General features: G+C 35.8%; 1 protein-coding gene and 1 long non-coding RNA gene across 2 annotated transcripts; one reads left to right on the forward strand and one right to left on the reverse strand.

The window, feature by feature from the left end:
- The first annotated feature begins 1,241 nt into the window (after positions 1–1,241).
- LOC114379154 lies at positions 1,242–3,043 on the forward strand. Its single transcript, XR_003659425.1, has 2 exons — positions 1,242–1,320; positions 2,652–3,043. It is a non-coding gene; the product is annotated as an uncharacterized LOC114379154 (long non-coding RNA).
- Positions 3,044–13,369: 10,326 nt separating this feature from the next.
- Positions 13,370–15,582, reverse strand: LOC114378954. Its single transcript, XM_028337534.1, has 5 exons — positions 15,573–15,582; positions 15,081–15,178; positions 14,601–14,955; positions 13,633–13,712; positions 13,370–13,547 (listed from the first exon to the last, which is right to left on the reverse strand). Exons 1-4 carry the CDS (start codon positions 15,580–15,582, stop codon positions 13,684–13,686), a joined length of 492 nt encoding a protein of 163 aa, XP_028193335.1. The 3' UTR covers positions 13,370–13,547; positions 13,633–13,683.
- Positions 15,583–22,589: the final 7,007 nt, after the last annotated feature.

The raw sequence follows: 22,589 nt of genomic DNA on the forward strand, positions 1-22,589 counted from the left end.
TTCTGGACCAGCAAGCCCAATTTTACACATAGACAACACATCAAATCATTTTCCAGCCTCTATAAACCACTATCAGGCACCAAATAATACATTGAAGCAAACTTCACATAGTTGTGGTAAGCTTTGCACAATTCTTGGGTTGTCCACACATTGACCAAATCTGTTTCAATATCATCCTAGACACAAAATTCATCACCAAAATACTCCAGTGCCCCATTTTCATTTTGTATCAATTTACCATTGTGGTGCAAAATAAGAGTGATTTCATCACACATCCTACAGGTAAACATAAACATCATTATTTTGTATTTTCACAAACCTAGTTTATACAAAACATCAGTAACTAAAAAGTAAAAATACAATTTTGAGAACCCAAATATAAGCCTCCAAACAAACATCATTAAAAAAAAGGAACATGAAGCCAAACGAGAAACCCAAAAAGGAACAAACACTGCACAAAAGGAAATGACTTCATCTCTTCTACAACCAAGCAAAAACGAGATGCAACGCAAAAGAAAAGATAAAGAAACGTGTAGAAAAATGAGTGAAGAAACATAGAAATGCAAACCTGGCGGTGCAATAGAGAAGACGAAAATGTGAACCTCCTACACGACGACTATGATGATCATCGTCAGAAAAAAGGTACCATCAATAGAGAAAGCACGTTGGTGGTCGTTGGAAAATAGGTGTCATCCTTCCTTGGAGAGAATGGGTTTTGAGAGTCCTTCCTCAGAGAGAGTGCATTTTGAGGGTGCGAGAAGAAGAAAAGGGAAGGAAGAGAAAATGCATTCTGAGAGGCTAAGAAGAAAAGGCAATGAAAAAAATGAGTCCAACAAGTAAAATATCAAAACTTTACATGACAAATTCATCCATATGACTCACATTTGGAGAGCCAATCAAAGATGGCCATGTTGGCAATCATTTTTGTAACATTTTCATCCCTTTGTGCCACGTAGGCTTTTTCATTAACTGTAATGGACGAAAGTTAATGGGCAGATGAATTTGTCGCACTTTTTACACTTTCGGAGACTAAAATTTGAATTTTCATCTTTCAAGAATGAATTTGTCAGTGCTTTACATATTCATGGATAAAAATAATTATTTACCCCAATAATATTATTATTATTATTATTATTATTATTATTATTATTAAATTTCGATTCCTTCACCCACGCTGCCCTTGTCCCCTTGACTTTTATACTTTCACGAGCTTCAATCCCTTCATCTATACCTCGGCACAACGCCGTTCCACAAGGCCTCAACAACCAACCAACCCCTCTCAAACTATTCTTCTGTAACGCTGAAGTTGCTCCGCCAAAGGTTGGTCATCTTTCTCTAGCCTCTATATCTTCCTTTCATTCATCATTAACCTCTTTACTTTATGTATATACCCATCATATTCCTTAGATTGTAAGTTCTCTCTCAATTGTTTGGAGATCATTCATGTATTTTTTGGAACACTTTTGGCTTACGAAAATAATCAAATTGTCTTAGTAAATGGCACATTCTGTTTCAGACTTCTTAAGAAGTTAATCCCCCAAAAGCCATCCTAATGTTGCAGTTGTTAATTGATATGAGAATGAGTAATTGTCTAGGAAGAAGAGGGTCAATATGAGTTGTTAACAAAGTACAACATCAATTTACAAAAGGGTTTCGAAATAATGCCTCTGTGGAAATGGATTTCCTGCATTCATGAACCATTACCCTTAGATGAAGACAAATGAAGATAGATGAAGATTGGATGGTTCACTTCTCGAATACATAATTTAAAGGCATGTTTGGATAAATTCTTTTAGAAACACTCCTAAAATATATAAGAAGAAAGAAATTAAATGAGCTTCTCAATAAGCTATAATTAGCTTATGCATGAGCTAATTTGTATAAACTCTACTATATAACTTCTCTAAAATATGATTTTTAACTTATGCATAAGGTAATTTTAGCTTAGAAGTTCATTTCATTTTTTTTCTTCACCTAAAAGCTCTTTTGGATAAGCTAATCCAAACAGACCCAATTAGATTTGTGGGGGTAAAATATAAGTTTTTTGATCTTCATACAGTGGTTGCAATCAGCCAAATGCGTCATGAATGTGGGAATTCCCTGACTGACTACAGGAAATCACAATCCCTCTAAATATGTTTTAGAATGCAGTACTGAACAAAATATCTTCTTATGTCATTTATATATTAACTAGAAAGTTACGTACCAAAATTCCAATTTTTGCATCAATGGACAGAGCTGATGATATAAATACTAAATGGCAAAAAGATACGACTGAACCTTAACACAGAGTTCCATCACTGGATGAGATGTCAATAAAGCTGAAATTTTTCTGACAATTGGCTCCTTTAGTAAAATGTTTCATTTGTCACAGGGCATGGTTTTTTAGTTGCTGATCTAATGTATCCACTTTTAGTGCTTGATTCTTTGTTGCAGTCTCTAAGGCTTCGTGCTTTTTGACCAAATAGCTGAACAAATTTTAGATTCTCGTGAATAAAAGGCCTTATTCATCCTCTGTTTTTTCCTTTTCCTTGTTGGTTTACTTAGGGCAATGCCTTGTACTTTTTTTTTGCCAGAATTTTCTCAGAGCAATGAAAATCTATCAACACATAGAGAGTGTCCTTCTACTAATTTATGTTTGTTTTTTGTAGAGGAAGAAGCTGCACAGTTGACTGTATCCTTAATATCTACTATCACTTTCTTGTTTGATTAGTCATGCAAAGTAGGCACCTGGAATTTACGAATTGATTTTGACCTGTGCAAATTTTATTGGCATTGCATAGCTTTAATGGTGCAAGTTATATCATCAATATCGCGGAATTGAAGCCTGAACTCTGAACTTTACACACTTGTTCATGTTATTTATTTCGATATGTTTTCTGTATAAACATGCAACACTTGTCATTCAAAAGTCCAACATAAACAACATTCAATCTCATTGTATTTTGAAAAAATGTACGGAAGATGTTAAGGTCAGTTAACATCGTCATTGCTTATCTTTCCTTAAATGACTTATGGACTTGTTAAGCTTTATTGACTATTATAGAGTTATATATCTATTCCATCCTTCGTGCCCTTTGTTGAATAATTGGATACTTTATGATGTTCATTGCTAGCAGTTATGTGCCACGTGGTTTTTCTTTGTCTATTTAGATATATCTATTTATTTTTCTTACAATTTATAGGTAATGGTTCTACATTGACACTGAACAGTTTTGGAAAACAAGTTTTAATTCCATTTTTGGGGAAAAAAATACTAATTTTGAAATCAGTTTTGAAAAAAAAATCATAAATAAATTTAAAACCAATATTAAAAGATTGGTTTTGATCCTTAAACCATTTTTGAAACAGGTTTTGGGGTTTAGAATTGGTTTAAGGTTCAAAATCAGTTTTAGAAATGGTTTTGAAATTTGATTTGTAGTTTAAAATTGAATTTTGAATTGAATTTTTTAACCTAAAATCAGTTTAGAAACTATTTTGAACCAGTTCACTTAATCTCCTAACTGGTTTCTTAGAAAAATATGGCTAGAATTATTCTAGTTGTTCAGTTTGGTATTTTCAAAAATGTCAATCGGTACCCTTAATTAGGTCTACGTTCATATATGCGAATGCAAGTATAATATTTGAAGGAATTATAGATGCCTTTCAAGGAACTATGGAATAAAGTACATAGCTTCTGTGGAACTGATACCTTTGTACTAGTAACATCCACCAATGGAAGATCTCCTTTTAAGTAATGCCACTAAATGTCATTCTCTGTACCAGCATTCTTTTCTAATAAAAGAATATTAAAAAAGCATGCACTACTAAAAAAAAGGCCTTCTACATCAGTTCTAATGGCCATTTTACATCGGTTATGACACGTGGTGGTAGACCCCTGACATTGAATAACAACATCGATTGAAGAACCGTTTTAGAATTGTGGACATTCTACATCGATTCTGAAGGTACAAACGATGTAGAATGTGGACATTCTACATCGGTTCTGCAGGTATAAACGATGTAGAATGTCCACATTCTACATTGTTTATACCTTCAGAACCGATGCAGAATGTTCACATTCTACATCTTTTGTACCTCTAGTAGAATGTTTATTTTTTTATTTATTATTTTCGTGAAATTTTTGTGGCGTTCTACCTAGGTAAATGTTTCATATGAGACTTAATTTATAAACTCATGTCAAATTTTATCTATCAAAATAGTTAATGAGAATTGTAATGGAAGGATCCTGTAAAGCAACATAAATACATCACTTACCAATGTGCACAATGGCCAAAATAAAATCAAGCTCATAAAACCAAAATATGAATACTCGGATGAGAAAATCAAAGAGAAGAGAGTTTGAATAGTCTGTGCAATTTATTTTATACAATGAACTCCGAATGGAGTTTTCATATATTTATACATGTACTCATGGTTCAGATTTTTGTTTTTCTATTATTGTTAGGAAATTATTTGTAATATGTCCTCTTAAAATATATTATCATAAATATTATTTATTTAATTTATTTTGATTAAGATTCCATTTTTTAAAATGTTAATTGGCATTGGGTTAGGATTTTACATCTAATTAAGATTTATTTATTTTTTATTATATTTGGAATCATAAATACTCTTTATAACCTTTTGTCTCAACTTAGAGTATATGAAATCCTAGTTAATTAGAGGAATACTCTTCACAAAAAAAGTAGTGCGTACTAATTAATTGTCCTAGATAGTTAATAAAGTACTATGACAGAGAAATATTTTAAGTTTATTGTTTACCAACCATACACACAAGCATCTCTTGAAGTGTAGGAATTTGGCTTGGAAACCAACAAAGGCATCAAAATACGATTTTTCACACACAGAGTCACCAATGTAGATCCTGCTCCAACAATCTACAGTGCTACCCTTAGATCACGAAAGGTAGTGGATATCACTGTCAATCCTACTAGAGTATATAAGTTTTTAACTAGGAAATCAACTGGTATGAGAAACATAGAAGTTGTTTATTTCTTTTTAAAAACTTTTGAACTAGGAAACCAAAATCATAGAAGCATATTATCTACCACACAGGGAATCAATTGGTATGCCATTTTTTCAGCTTAACAAAATGTTTTCATAATATAACCAAGTTCACTAAAAAACTGCAAGTAGAATGACTTTTATGAAGCAGTAGAATGCTAGATTGCAAGTTATTATAAAAAACAAAAAAAAAATTATATCTACGTTAAGCTAAATTGTAATTAACAGCTAAATCTGCAACCACTAAATCTGCAAGTTATTATAAGAGTCCTTAAGGTGTAAAATTAATTTGAGCAGAGATGGAATTACACACATACCTAATTTTCAAGTTCAGTATTGCCATCTTGATGAGAGTATTCCAAAATTATACATATCAACAGATCAGTGGGTGTACACACCTTTAAATTTCCTGCACATTGGTCAATCAGGCAGGGAAAGAAGCCATGACAAACAATTCAGCCATTTGCCTTTAAGAAGAGAAGGGACTGGGGATGGAGATCAAATAAATATTTCCAGTTAACACATTCAAAGAAAAATTACCTGGTAAGGAAGATACTTCATTGACTCAACCATTTTGGTTGCTAGTGAAAGAGCTGAAGCTCTCCCTTCCTAATTTCAACAAAGAAAGCTTGTAAGGAATGCAAGCTAACACATTTATTCAACACTTCTTGATCCCAAAAGAGTTACCAATGTCGTGTATAGTGTAATGCAATGTATTAGTTGAGATTCACTAATAAAGTTTTCAGCACCAGGTGAATATGTTTTAGTCAGATTTTTAGCTTTCTTTTTTTTTTTGCCAGAAAGAAATTATTATAAACACACATGTGGAAAAAGAAGTGGAACAAAGTTGTATAGATATTTTCACCTCAACACTATTTTTGTTTTTATCCTAATATTTATCACCCCTTACTTAATTAAAAAATTATAAGAATTATAATTAATTACAAAATTAAAACAATTACTAATTTATTTTACTAAATATTTTTACTTCAATAAATTAAATTAATAACTTTCATTTTTAATTGTTAACTTTCATTTTTTATTTTTTAAACTTCCAACTACATTTTAAAATTTCAATCAAATTAATTATTAAATACTACTTCCTTTATTTTTTATTTTTTGAAAATATATTGCTTCTATTAATTTATCTATCATTTGAAAAATTCAATATCATATTTATTATTTTACATATATATTTATTATGAAGTGAAACGGAAAATAAGTAAAATAGAAACTCCATAAAAATTTTAAAAGGCAACTAGAAAGATACAGAGAGAAGAATATTATGAAACAAGTCATTTATTATAATACAGAGAGAAGAATATTGTTCAAGTCAAATCTGGTTTGGGTTTGTCAAGGCTAATCTTGCAAACTGATTTTCAGTATAGTGAGGCAGCTTGCTATTTATACACAACTAGTCTCCAAAATAATTTAGACTAAACACGACTAGAAGCCAACTTCAGCCTCATGATTTGTACAGGGGAACAACTTGATTAAATAATCTTCCATAGATATAGTACATTAAGTGATTAACACGTGTCTTACCATTCTTCCACTAATTCTGAGTCTTAGTATATTATGACAGGTTAACAAAAGTGAATAGTAAAATAAATTGATGGTATCCTTGTTTATATTTTTCTAATAATCTTATATGGTACAATGTTATTGTTATGTTTAGGATCTATATGTCATTGTCACTCTATACACCATGGTATAAAAATTGTTATGTTTGTAAATTGATCCTTCTCTTTTCTGCATATGATGTAGTATTTCAATGGTCAATGATATTGGAATCATAAAGAGTTTAATCATTCTTTTATTCTTTTATGCCTTGTTCATTTTTATCCACCTATTGGGGTGAGGTTTTGTCGTTGTTGTTGTATGCCAAGTTCATTTTTATGGGAAGTTTAAGCTAGTTCCATTAAATGAGTTGTATGCATCATTTTATTACTTGCCCCATAATTTACAATTTTTTAATTTCGGCAATGGAATTATCCATTTTCGAGCAATGTTGCTTTAATAATGGTTTAGAAATCTACATTTAGATATGAATGCCTACTTGGGTGGATTTGCCGCTGCACTAATTGAGGATCCTGTTTGGGTCATGAACGTGGTTCCTGTTCAGGCTACGGTTAACACACTTGGAGCCATATATGAACCAGGCTTGATTGGAATATATCATGACTCGTTAGCACCATATAATAGTACCTTGTCCCATGTTGGATGAATCTATCTCTGTCTGTTTCTAATATGCTTAATGAGTTGCTTGATTCTCTTGCAGGTGTGAAGCAATGTCTACTTATCCTAGAACTTATGATCTAATTCATGCTGATTCAGTGTTCATGCTGATATTTTTAGTGCATAACTTCTTTTTTCTTAAATTATTTGTCGGTTTTAGACTTTTTGTTTTTAAGAAAATAGTAAAATATATTTAATTCCTCTACTAGTAATATAAAACTTAAGAAGACATACCTTGTTTGATACGAATAGGAGAGAAGGGGTGCAGACAGCAAGGCCCAAGAGGCAAAACATCACACCCAGGCACCTAAAGGATTACGTGACTATGTAAGGAGCTGATGTACATGCAGTTTGGTAGCTAGCGCGAGAATATTCAAGAAGGAATAATCATGTAGTAGGTGCTTGCGGTTAGACCGTTAGGCTTGTTGTAACTGCCATTTAGTGGTTATAAAATGTACCCACCATCTTAGTGAATGGTAGCAGAATAATAAGCATCCATCTTCTTCATAAATCTAGATTCTCTTTCTCTCTCTCTCTCTGTGTTTTGGGAGGTTTGCTTGGGCCTCGAACACCAAGCTCTACCTATGGTGCTTTCATTGACGTTGCCATGGCTGAAGCTACTCGTTCAAAAGTAAACACTAATCATTGGGAAGAAGCGTTCGTGCGACTCTTGTCTTCGATGTCCTCCAAAATCGATGAGCTTCTACATCACATGACTCAATTGGAAACGGCTCATACGCCGCCGCGAGCTCCGTCACCGGCCACAGGTGCGACGGTCGCAAACCCTAACTACCGTATGAAGCTCGAAGTTTCGCGTTTTGATGGCTCTGATCCAGAGGGATGGATTTTCAAGATTACATAGTTCTTTGAATATCATTCAACACCAGATCATGAACGGTTAACCATAGCCTCTTTCTACATGGAAGGATTAGCGTTAGCTTGGTTCCAATGGATGCATAGGAGTGGTCAACTGTCATTGTGGCCTGCCTTCTTGCATGCCATTCATGCATGATTTTCATCTTCCACATATGAAGATCCAACAAGATTACTTTGTAAATTGACGCAGCAATCCACGATCTCAACATACCTATCGGAATTTGAAGCTTTGGCAAACCGCATCATTGGGCTGCCGGCACCATTTGTGCTTAGCTGCTTTATTTCAGGACTGAACCCAGCAATTCGGCGAGAGGTGCAAGTGATGCAACCTCATTCATTGGTTCAAGCGATCTCCTTCGCCAGGTTGCATGAGGAGGAGATGCTGGATGGGCGACGACCTGTTGCGAAGGGAGCTCAGAATCTGTCTTATGGCCCACCTCCCCTAGTCACGTCGCCAGTTCTCTCCAAACCAGCTGAGTCACTCTTGCTTCCTCCACCAGCGAAACCACCGCCAACCACTATTCCTTTCAAACGTCTCTCCCCAACTGAATTAGCAATTAGGAGGGAAAAGGGATTATGCTTTAATTGTGATGAAAAATACACAAGGGGGCATAAGTGCACCTCGTCCTTGTTTCTGTTTGTCACAAAGGACGATGAACACCTACAGGACACGGAGTCACCTCCCGGGTCGCCACCATCATCACTTCCAGCCTCGCAGGAAGTCTCTCTTGCTCAAATTAGTCTCCATGCACTTTCAAGTCAAGGAACCCCTGAAACTTTATGAGTTATAGGCGTCATTGGACACCAACGTGTGCACATCCTCATTGATGGAGGAAGCACACACAATTTTTTGCAGCAGGAGTTGGTTACAAAATTGAGTTTGCGGCCACAATCAACTTTAACCCTTCGCGTGACAGTGGGGAATGGCGAGGAGCTGCAATGTAATCAGACTTGCCACGAGGTTGTGGTACACATTCAATCACACACCTTTTTGGTTGACTTCTATGTTCTTCCAATTTGTGGGGCTGATGTGGTACTAGGAGTACAGTGGCTTAAGTCGTTAGGAACTATTCTAACGGATTACGAAACTTTAACTATGAAATTCATTTCCAATGATAAGTTGATTGAGCTCAAGGGGGATCGCGATGCAAGCATTGATCAGATTTCATCGTCACAGTTACGACACCTTGTAAACACAGGTAACACTAGTACCTTCTTCCACATTCAGCTTGATCCACTTACACCTGAACCCTTGCCCTTAACACACACTATACCCGCAATCCATACCTTACTCATCAAATACTCTTCCCTCTTCCAACCATTAGCAAACCTTCCTCCATCTCGAGCAACAGACCACTCCATCAATCTTATTCCTAACGCAACACCAGTAAACGTAAGACCCTACCGATACCCATACTTTCAGAAACAAGAAATTGAAAGACAAGTGGCCTCGATGCTTCACAATGGTCACATACAACACAATTCCATCCCTTTTTAATCGCCTGTTTTGTTGGTGAAGAAGCGCGATAGGACGTGGAGATTTTGCCTGGACTATAGGGCATTGAATGCTATCATGGTGCGTGACCGCTTCCCTATCCCTACGGTAGATGAGTTATTAGATGAACTAGGAGGCGCAACCTGGTTCTCCAAGCTCGATTTAATGCAGGGGTATCACCAGATCTTAATGAAAGAATCTGATATAAGCAAAACTGCCTTCCGCATGCACCACGGCCACTATGAGTTTCGCGTAATGCCGTTCGGACTTTGCAATGCACCTTCGTCGTCTTCAATGACATCTTGATTTACAGTCGCTCCTTCAATGATCACCTGAGACACTTAGAGATCGCGTTCCAAGTTTTAAAGGAAGGTGAGTTCACACTTAAATTTTCTAAATGCTCCTTTGCTCATAAAAAAGATCGAATACCTGGGTCATGTTGTCTTCGACGAAGGGGTTCAGCCATTATCGGACAAGGTGCAAGCCATTCAACAATGGCCACAACCTCGCACGGCACGGGCCCTCTGTGGGTTCCTCGGCCTTGCTGGCTTTTATTGAAGATTTATAAGGAGCTACGCAATGTTGGCAGCACCACTTACAAGTCTGTTGACCAAGGAAGAGTTCCACTGGACCGTGGAAGCTGATGTTGCCTTCAACAAATTGAAGCATGCTATGACACATTCTCTAGTCTTAGCACACAAAACCTTTCGCGGTGGAGACAGACGCCTCGGGTTCGGGTATGGGTGTGGTGCTGTCCCAAGGAAGACACCCGATAGCTTTTTTTAGCAAGCAGTTTTGCCCCAGGTTACTCTCTTCTTAAACTTATGTTCGTGAACTCGCTGCGATCACCACTGCTGTTAAAAAATGGAGGCAGTATCTTTTAGGGCACCACTTTATAATCTTGACTGATCATAGAAGCTTGAAGGAGCTCATAAGCCAGGCCATTCAAACGCCGGAGCAGCACCGTTATTTGGCACAATTGTTAGGATTCGACTACTCTATCCAATATAGAACAGGAAAAACGAATGTGGTTACGGACGCTTTGTCGCAGTGTTCAGAGTTACCCAATGCTTCATACTTCATCCTCTCTATGCCACATTTTGTGTTTCTTGAAGATCTCTAAAAGGAGTTGCAGTCGCATGAGAATTTCACCACTTTAAGAGAGAAGATTCAAGCGAACCCAGAAGATTACCCGAAGCACGTGTTAACACCCAATTCGTTTTGCATCAAAGGCGCATCTGGCTACCTTCAGATTGCACCTTCATCAAGGCTCTACTCACAGAATTCCATCAAACACCAATAGGGGGTCATATGGGTTTTCGAAAAACCTTGAATCGAATAGCGAAAAACTTCACATGGCAGACGATGAGTAACGAAATTCACAAGTTTGTGGTACAATGCGTGGATTGTCAATTAGTGAAGCACGAACCTGTCAAACCCTGAGGTTTATTATGCCCGCTACCAGTGCCGGCGTAGCCATGGGAGGATCTCTCCATGGATTTTATAGTGGGACTTTCGGCCTATCGCGACAACACTTGTATTCTTGTAATTGTTGATCATTTTTCTAAGGGACTGCACCTTGGTATGCTTCCTTCCTATCACACGGCACAAACTGTTGCTCAGCTTTTCATGGAACTCGTCGGAAAAATCCATGGCATGCCTCGGAGTATTATCTCTGATCGAGATCCGCTATTCATTAGCAAATTTTGGCAAACTTTGTTTCGTCTGAGTGGCACTAAACTCAGAATGAGCTCAGCGTACCATCCTCAAATAGATGGTCAAACGGAGGTGGCAAAGAGGATCATTGAACAGTACTTAAGAGCTTTCGTTCACCGTAAACCGCAGTCATGGGGTCATTTTTTGTTATGGGCCGAGTGGTCCTATAACACTTCAATTCACTCGTCCACATGAATGACACCATTTGAAGTCACGTTTGGTCGTAAACCGCCAACCTTTCCTCAGTACGTGATGGGCACAACCACGGTGGACGCTATGGATGATCTACTCAGTCAACGAGAGGCCGTATTCACCTTGCTTCGTCAAAAGTTACTCAAGGCCCAAACGCGGATGAAGGCCATTGTAGACGGGCATTGCAGGGATCACGAATTTCAAATAGGTGAGTGGGTTTTAGTTTGACTACGGCCATATCGTTAGGCCACAACTTCGGGTGCATTTCATTCAAAACTCGCACGATGTTTCTATTGACCATTTCGAATCACCGAGAAGATGGGACCTGTGGCTTATAAGATGGAATTACTGGAACACTCAAGAATCCACCCAGTGTTCCATTATTCAAATTTAAAACCATTTCGGGGTGCGTCCCCCTCAGACGCAGTGGCAGAGCTTCCTCAGTTGGTAGTGGACAATCAACCTGTCTCCACGCCATTAGCTATTTTAGCTCATAAAACTATCCCTTCAGAGTCAGGACCCAAGCATCTCGTGTTAGTTCAGTGGAAAGGCCTTCATCCGAACGAAACTTCTTGGGAAGAATGGATAGCCTTCCAAGAAATACACCACCTTGAGGACAAGGTATTGTTTGAAGGTCGCGGGAATGATACGAATAGGAGAGAAGGGGTGCAGATAGAAAGGCCCAAGAGGCAAAGCATCACACCCATGCACCTAAAGGATTACGTGACTACGTAAGGAGCTGATGTACATGCAGTTTGGTAGCTAGCGCGAGAATATTCGAGAAGGAATAATCATGTAGTAGGTGCTTGTGGTTAGACTGTTAGGCTTGTTGTAATTGTCATTTAGTGGTTATAAAATGTACCCACCATCTTAGTGAATGGTAGCAGAATAATAAGCATCCATCTTCTTCCTAAATCTAGATTCTCTTTCTCTCTCTCTCTCTGCGTTCTGGGAGGTTTGCTTGGGCCTCGAACACCAAGCTCTACCATTGTTCCTCTTTTCCAAGCCACCAATGATCCTATCAATGGCTACCTCAAAATGTTCCATTGTGACTTGTGTTCCTTCACCTCTTGCAGCAATCAGAGCAACTTCATTTTCAGTCACAAAAGTCTGTGAATTGTTTGCTCATGATATTAACTTTCCCAACATTCAATTATTCTATTTCTTTGAGGAATATTTTAGCATCTATGACCTCTATATTTATGATGGTATAAAATTTATGCACACACACATATATGGCCTCTGAACCTCTTCCCTGTTATTCACTCTTCAACAAATCAATTAGCACTTGCAAAAAGGAAAAAGAATAATATATTTATAGGTTAAGCTCTTTAGTTAGAAATTGTTTCAAGGTTTTGAATGTTAACAGCAAAATGGGAACTTGGGGAGGCAATGTAACACCTGAATGCACAAATCTGAAATTTCAAACAAACATTCCAAAAACAATTTAAGGGATAAAAACACAAACATACAACTTTTACAAAAAAGACAAATTCAAAATACTAAGAACAATAAATGGAATCAAATTCAAAATAATTACAAAATAAAAGGAAGAAGTAAAAAGAATATGGATGCACATAAGTTGCAGCTACATGCATGCTGCAGTGAGTATACAAAAGACCCAATCCTTGTATAGAATACTCAGGATGGGAAAATTCAAAACCATCAAAATCAGACATCCACCTTATTTTACGGGTTGGCTTTGCTGTTCCTGTAACATTTACAAGCTCTGCCTCTAGCTCTTTTTTCTACAAAAATGGGGAAAAAGGTACTCTAAGATTTGGATATGGAGGAGAACATAACAAATCAAAACAACAACAAAAATAGACAACTAATTTAGCTTACCATTGTGTCTCTCATTGTCTCAAACAAAATTAATTTTACACTATCTTTACCAATCCAACGGCAAAGTTCAAGAGTCAACCCTTTAGAGGATGCACGAACATTTTGATCTTGATGATCAAAGAGTTCTAGAAGCATCTTCAAAATTCTTTTTGGGGGCACAATTTTTGCTCCAAAATCACTAGCAGCATAAAAAATAATAATTGTATAACATTCATAAAAAAAAAGACAAGTATTATATATGTTGCATCAAAGAGATCCCAAACCTTAAAGCTTGAAACATAACATCTATTGCAGGTACCACCGCTTTAGCAACTTTATTTTTTATCACTTTCTCCATTGCATCCTAAAATAACCAAAAAGAGAATTCACCATGTAATACGTATTCTGAATCGGTAATAAAGAAAATGGAAAACAAGGACAATTGAAATAAAAAATAGTATGCAGGATCAAACCATGAAAGCATACGCAGAAATGGACCCCTAAATATATATTTTTATCAAAAAGGTTTTTCCTATTAATAGTTGACAGTTCTTGCATATAGTAAACCCTTAAGAAAATTAAAAATATATATATAAAATCAAAACACCGTCTAACACTCATTCTTAGGACAGGGATAATTGGACAAGTAACCCATGGATGATTAAACCATCCCTCTGTTGTCTTCAAGACTAGGACAACAAATATTTGCCTTTCTAGTTTCTAGGGTCTATAAATAAAAGAAAAAAAATCGAGATAAATCATTCATTCAATCATAAGTGAAAGAAAACATGAAGAATATAATTTCTAAAAATACTATAACTAAAACCCTTCGTGTTAAACATTGTAATCTCAACCATTAATTGGGTGATAGAGGGAGAGTTTTCCATTCCCAGCAGCCCCAAAGAAAAACAAATTTCGAAAGAATCATATAGGCGAACGCAAATTAAAGTTGGTCTCTTCACTACCATTGAAGTTTCAAAAAAAAAATTCCAATAATTATATAGCCCAAAGACAAATTATTTTGACCTCCCTAGTTTCAAAAAAAAAAAAACGAAATAAAAAGATTAACAGCAAGAATGAGCACTGACTACTGCCAACAAACTAAACAACACAACTATCAATATAACAAAAAACATAACTGCTGACTATATGCATAATTTTTCTAAATTTCTATTTAAAACTATTTCCACTCTCTGAAACTCAGAATTCATCAAAGATTTTTAATTCAGCAAAAAAGATTGAAACTTCAAACCATTATTTGAAGGGGGAGGCTTATGCTCGAGGGCGCTTCGAGCCTTGTTCTCTCTGGACTCAAGGGCACGCTCCAGAGCAACAATTGCGGTGATGGAGGAGTGAGGGCAATTCACGGAGCGCTTTATCACGGCCAGGAACTGCGACATCTGAACACCGTGGTCTGAGAGGACCTCCGTCTCCACGTGAGGTTGCGAATTAGGATGGTTATAGTGCGTTTGGTCCTCCGAATCGTAGTCACGTTCGGCGAGGTCTTCCTCCGCATTGGGGTTTTCGTTGTCGTCCCTCCTCGTGCTTCTAGTGGCGCCGGCTGATTTGCAAATCTCTCTTGCGCTTCCTCCATCTGGTTCGGTTCTCTGCCAAAAAAAAAAGCAACGAAAAGAGAAATTGAGAGAATAGTTGTGATGAGAGGAGAAATTGTGGGAATTGGAAGCGTGGGGTTGGCATTGGGGGAGTGAGGGTTTTAGAGAGGAATGAAAACCTGAAGGAGAGGCTGGCATGGCAAGAGGAGAGGGGTGGGTTTAAGGGAGGGAGAGAGAGATATTCGAAAGTGAAAATAATTCAATAAAAATGGCAATTCTTCAAAGACGGGTGGTTATAATAACCGTAGTAGTCTATACATCAACAAAGACGGTCTTTATAAAACCACCTTTGTAACATACTCATCAAAGGCAATTTTATAAAATCCTTCATAAACAGCTTTATATATTTGGCATTAATTTCAAAAATGTCACCACGTCATATACTACATCGGTAATAATCAATGTAGATAGCGCGATGTGGAAGCCTACTTTTGTAGAAGTGATGTGTGCATTTTATTTTGGGAGTCCAAATTGACCGGTTGAGAATGAGCATTCTGCTGGAGCTATATTATAGTCATTATTAAAGCATTTGGTTATGCAATTTCAATCATACATTCGCTTCACTTCATAATGTAATTTACACCCACTTATGTAGAATGCATACTATTTACCTTGCGGCATCATACTATGATTTCATTACCTCTAACTAATCTCTTGTTTGCAATGGCTAACTAGAAAATGGTATACCAGATAGGATGCTGCCCCATGCTCATCTGTATTTTCTTCCCTCCGGTTTGATTCATTTATCAAAATTGGAAAGAAGTCAAAATAAGGATCATCAACATGCTGCCCCATGCCCCTTACTTGAATGTGACAGGCTGTGTTAATTATAGAAGAGTCTCCAACCAGATATCGTGGGTAATAGAAAAGCAACAATCAATGAAAGTAATAAAGGAGGATAAGACAAGGAGGATATCGAGTCCAAATTTTAAAAAAAGTGAACTTGACCAACTGTGACGATTACAAGTCAAAGAACTAAACTTTAAATAAAATATGAAATCTAATGATTCAGATTTCTGTGTATGGTGCTCTATTTTATTATTTATGTAACTTAGAGGCCCCATCTGGCCATTTCAGTGTTGCTTCACGTGAAACCTCAGTTTAGAGTCATAAACAAGTTTGCTAAGTAAATTACAACAACAAAATAAGTGTTAAAAATATCATATCAAATGGTTAAGCTTTCTGTGTATGGTACTCTATTTTCTTATTGTTGCAAGTTTTACGCTGCCCGTTTTAGTGTGTTGCTACACGTGAAACCTTTGTTTAGCGTCTTAATCAATCAAGTTTGAAAATTAATTAAGGTTTAAAATTGAAGTTTAAAGAAGGGAAATGCTTCAAGAAGGAAAATCAAAGATTCCGCATCTAGCTGAGCTGAACAAGCACAATGCATTGACCAAAGGAAAAAAAAAGCATATGTCAAACAACGAATGGTGACAAGCCAGAGAACTAGGTAGAGTTATTCCCAATGGTTTAACATATTTTGGAAGATATATATATAAATCAGACACTTTAGAACTTTGGAAGCTTAATTATTTTCGCGTTTCAACTTTCAATAAGTAACTATCTTTCAAATCCATATTGGAGAGGGTTAAAGCTCGAGTGTCTCACAATATTTTTTGTATTGTTATACATCAGTAATATTTTTTTCCTTACATGTACTTTTTAGACTTTCACTTGAATAACTTCATATCATCCACTCCAATGTGTTTATATTATTTTTTCTCCCATGATAAACATTACATGGGTTTCTTAATGGGCATAAAAAATATTTTTTTTTTTGTTTTAAATTGTCTAACCAAGTTGTTTATAAATAACGCCGTATCAGCCACTCCAATGTATTAAACAACGTTACTTAACTTAAAAGACAATCTTTACAGGCAATGATATTAAAGAAAGCCTACCCATGTAACCAAACTTGACTGCGTTATCGTATGCGGGTTTAAAATTTTGAAATTCCTTCCATAAAAGATACCCCATTACATGTAATACCTTATTAATAGTGTCAGTACTATTAACATATTTTACATTTCTCTTATTCCTTCCATAAAAGATACGCACACAACACAACCCAATTAAGCACAGAGCTCATAAACTACTTGTTCTCAAACTCTTGCTTCATGGAACTGCACGAACCCACGCACGTGGTTCTTCTTTCAAGCCCTGGTCTTGGCCATCTCATGCCAGTCATTGAACTCGGCAAGCGCCAAGTTCTTCACCACAGCTTCAAAGTCACCATCCTTGCCGTTACTTCCCAAACCTCACGCACTGATATGCAGATTCTTAACTCAGTCCTCACACCCTCCCTTTGCCGCATCATCAACATCCCTTCACCAGACCTCAATGGCATCGTTGACGAAAAGGATTGCATGGTCACACGCCTCTGCATCATGATGCGCAAAGCCGTATCCAAGTGCCACCATGCACTTGAATAATATCTTTTGTAAATAAAATGCATGGTTAACATTGATTTTCCTAAAACCGATGTTTTAGAGACATTTTAACATTGATTTTCCTAAAACTATTGGTTTTTTATAAAATCGATGTTGACAATTATATTTTTTAAATGTTAAGTGCGTTTTCACTCCCTCGCTCTCTCAATTCATTCCACTCGAAAACCCACTTGTTCATCATCATCGCCGCTTTAGCTGTCGTGTCCATCATCTTTGACGCTTGAGCTTTCGTGTTTATTGTCATATTCGCTGCTTGAGCTGAGAGCATTGTTTTGTGTAGTCCCTTGCGCCACAGCTTCTTTCTTCTTCTTTGCGTGTTTAGTCTCCTCGCGTCTTTGCGTCTTTTGCAAAACTAGGTTTGAGAGCATTATCGTGTTTTTGTTTAGGAATTTGAGATTGGGAGCGTTGGGGTTTTGGTTTTATTTGTATTTTTGTTTTCGTGTTTAGGGGTTTAACAACATTATCGATTCATTGAGATTAGGAGGGTTTGGGTTTAATAGTACAATAAAGTGATCCTAGTTGCTTTTTGTTGAAATTTTAAGGGGTTCTTATAAAATACCAATAACCACTAGGAACACATTATGTTAGATTATCATGAAGGGTTACGAAGAATACCTAGATCCATTATGATTGATCAAACAAACATAGCGGAATCTAGACAACAGTCACGAACAATTGGTTTAATGACCTTCCTCAACCAAATTACCTTATTCCTAATAGGACTGTCATTTTCTCTTCAGATAGAGAGAGGACAAATTGTTTCTTGATTTGGTGTATTGGGGATTATAATCATGCCTCAGGTTTTAAACCTATTAGGATTCTCATAATCCCCTAATGGACCAAACTGGTTTTCGCTCATTAAGTCTATATCAATTTTCTGTTGGCAGTTTAATGGGCTCACCAAATTAGATCACTTATATTAAGCCCATCTAAATGCAAATAACAAATATAAATGACAATATAATATGTAGCAATATTAATTAATTAGGAATTATAAAATTCCTGACAATGTCCCACTTGAGCTTCATATTAACTTTAAACATTTATACCGCATAATTCTTTAGGTTCACAATCATACATTATTTACTTTAAGACTTCTCTTTAAACAATCTAGTCAATCTCATATAACAACAAGGAACCACTACGATTTTTCATCACATTCTAATGTGACTAAGCCACAATGATCACCATTGTCACTCATACTTGATGACATAGATGTTAGAGATAGGGGGAGAAGCAACATGGAAAAACCTAAGGATAAAAGTTTGAAGAGCTCAAGGAAAAGTTTGAAGATTCATGCCCAACTCCTTTGAGTGGCATCTGTATTGGTTGTTATCTTGATTGTTGCATCTTAATACATTTCATATCTGTTTTTCATTATGCATCATCGTAGTGTGTGTAAGTGTGACGAAAATTTCCTAAGATTGAAAAATTTCTTCAAAGGCAAAAACTCTCTATTTTAATTGATTACAAAGGTGTCGTAATCGATTACAACAAACTGTTTGAAGCTTATAGAGTTAAGTCTCGTATTGGTTTAATCGATTACGATAGTACTTTAATCGATTACACTATTGTTTGAGACAATTACTGATTTTTTTCAAGAGTCTCTATTTTATTTGATTACCAGATGAATTAATCGATTACTTCTCTCTTGTTTAAGTTGTTCAGAGGTGAACAAGAATACTTTGATCGATTACTTAGGTCATCCAATCAATTACATTGTTCTTGAGTGATTTTCTAGATGTTGTATGAACATTTTAATCGATTACTTGGATAATCTAATTGTTTACTTCATTGAAATATTTGATTATCTTAAAGATTTAATTGATTACAGACGATTATAATTATTTTCTCTATAAATAACCAGCTTGTGTTCACATCTACAGATAATGAGATCATTAGAGAATACTACACATGTCTTAAAAATTACTTCTTAGTCTCAAAATGAACAAGATCTCGTACTTTTTTTGGTGACCAAGAGATAGAGAGAAAGAACCTTATAGTAACTCACAACTTCTTAAATATTTTGATTTAGAAGATCTTTTCTTGGTAGTGAGTTGTTTCTTTAGAGTAGAAGAAGATCAACGTCTCAATCCAGCAAGGTTTTTGTGGAAAGATTGGTTAGATTGTGTCTTGCATACTTGGTTTCTTTTTGTATGATTTCTACACGATCTTGTGTGATTATACGTGAATTGCTTACAGCTTGCTAGAATAGGGTTTTCTAGTTTGGGTTAAGAGTAGGGTTCTCATAGGCTTATATTCACCAAGGGACCTAGTGTTGGATGCCTTAGCCTCTTTTTCCGGGGTAGGAATTGTAGATTGCTTGTAAGAATTCTTAATGCATAGTGGAAATCTAATTGAGGTTGTGGATTAGATAACTGGATTAGCTTCTCTAGAAATAGAGAGTGAACCAGTATTAAAGATTGTCTTTTATCTCTTGATTCATGTCTTTCACTCATTCAAGGTTTAATCAATTCATTCAAGTTTTATTCAAGGTTTAAAAAGTTTCAAGTTCTATGATTTTGAAAGAAAAGAAGTTAATGAAGGGTCATGTGTAAGGAAAGATTGATTAAGTATTGATTACATTCGATTCACATTGGTTTTGTGATACAATCCGCATAGAATTTTTTTTTTTTTTGAAAACTCTGGTTTTAAAAGTACAGTTTTGTTTTGAAAAACCAATTCACCCCTCCTCTAGGTTTATTTGAGTTCCATCATCTTTTTTCAATAGATCTATGGATAAGTGGCATGGAAATTGCATGAAATGTGATATTAATCATGTTTATTTCCAACTAGTCCAAACATTATTATTTATAGAGATCAATCCTAATGCAATATAAAAATATTGCACACAAACAAGCTCAAAATATAATGATAAACATAAACTTTATTTTATAGAAATTCAATCTTTACAAATATATAAAAACATATAACATAGAACATAAATGAGACTCCCACTAAACTAAGATACTATAAAGAACCTCACCAAACCTTTCATAAGTGGGTCATGTAACACCTCATTTTTCGTCAAATAAATAAAAAAAGTTTTATTATTTGAAAATTAATAGAGTAAAATGATGTTTTAGAAAATAAATGAATGTTTTAATTGGTTGTTTATTCAATGAAAGAGTAAAACAGAGTTTCTTTTTATAAAATGATAAAATAAATAAAAATAGAGTAAATAATAGCTTGAAAGTATCCTAGCTATAAATAGACATACTAGGTCATTTTTTTCATTTACGATACGTCTTTACGCTCTTTTTTCCTCTCAAATTTGTTTTCCCTTCTTGCTCTTCCAAAATCCTATCTTTTTCCCGCATATAACCAAACTTGTCTTAGTAAAACTATGATCCATGATTCGTTAACCATTGGATTGTCACAAAATCGAGACACCACTTTCATAACTCATTTTCGCTCATCCCCACCATCGGGGTTTGTAAAATAGTGTTTTTCAAGAGAGAAATGTCCCTGGGACCAAGATAATGAATTTGAGGCTCCAATCCCTTCTCCTTCTCTCTAACACTTGGAAACCCTAGCAGAGCAACCAAAAGAAAAAACTTGAGGAATCTTAGGAAACCACTAGAAACGCTGTTAACGCTACTGGATTACACCTGTGATCCCGCTTAGAGGTAAGGGATTGGTTTATTGCAATTGGGGTTAGAATGAACATATGTAGGGATCCTTAGAGGATCAAATTAGGGTTTATTTTCGGATGTTTATGATTATAATTCTTCCTTTATGATTATAATCATGAGATTGTTATGTTTGACAAGCTAATTAATGTCTAAATACGAATTGGTTGATAAAATTGAGTGCTATTGGTGTTTTTCTTTGTGTTTCTAAACCTATGATTTTGATATGATTATGTGAAATTGTTTGAGGGGTTTTACTCCCCATGTCATGAGAAGCATTTTTGTATAATTCATTTGTTTTTTGGACATGATTTACCATATTAGTGTGATAAATTGTTATATTGGGATCATGAAATTGTGATTGAGATTTTGTGTAAGTGATAAATTGAATATGTGATGAATTGTGAGATACATGTGTACAGAGATATTGTATGTATTAAGTTGTGAGCTATGAACTGTGCAATCATACAACTATAAGACCCTTTAAGGGCGACGAGTTAATGTGCGAAGAGTATTGTGATGGGATCCACTGTGGGAACCCGATGAGTTGAATCACTTTGAGGCGTAACGATTTAAAATGATTTTGAAAACAATTGAGTAGTTATGTGCATTGTATAGTTCATAGTTAAAGTCTGTATTTGTGCCATGTATATATTAATATTGTATGATGTGTATATGATTCATGAGGTGTGATAACATGTGGCTTGGGATTATAACATTGTGATTATGATTAGGTGTATGTGATAAATTGAGTATGTGTTGAATTGTAAGATACAAGTGTATTGAGATATTGTATACATTTAGTTATGAGCTATGAACTGTACAATCAAGCAACTGTAAGACCCTTTATAGGCAACGAGTTAATGCATGACGAGTATTGTGATGAAATCCATTGTAGGAACCCGACAAGTTTAATCACTTTGAGGCGTAATGAGTTAAAATTATTTTGAGACCAATCGAGGAGTTGTGTATTTTGTATAGTTCATAGATTGAATATACGTGATAAAATGTTTTCTAGGTTAGACCTTAATCAAGAGGGAGAGACCCTAATGGACTATTCGGAGTGTACGCCTTGGGGGTAAATATGTTGGACAAGTGGCCTCAGAAATTTTAAGGAGGGGTTGAATTAAGATTTCGTTGACTATTCCTAATTAAAAAATTTCCCTTACTTAGATATTCCCTAGATTCAATTATTTCTTTAATCGTAAGTTACTTGAATAACAAATAAGGAGAAGTAACTTTAAAGAAATATGAACACAACAGAAAGTAAAAGAGATTAAGGGAAGAGAGAATGCAAAACCGGATTTATATTGGTTCGGTCACAACCTGTGCCTATGTCCAGTCCTCAAGTAAATCCCACTTGAGAGTTTCCACTCCTTGTAAAATCCTTTACAAGCAATGAACCCCAAAGGACGTTGGTCCCTTGTGTCCAATGATTACAACCAAGAAGTTATTCCCACTTCTTGCAATGAACCCCAAAGGACATTGGTCCCTTGTGTCCAGTGATAACAACCAAGAAGTTATACACACTTCTTGCAATGAACCC

Source organism: Glycine soja, chromosome 12 (assembly GCF_004193775.1).
Source record: "Glycine soja cultivar W05 chromosome 12, ASM419377v2, whole genome shotgun sequence".
Classification (NCBI taxonomy): domain Eukaryota; kingdom Viridiplantae; phylum Streptophyta; class Magnoliopsida; order Fabales; family Fabaceae; genus Glycine; species Glycine soja.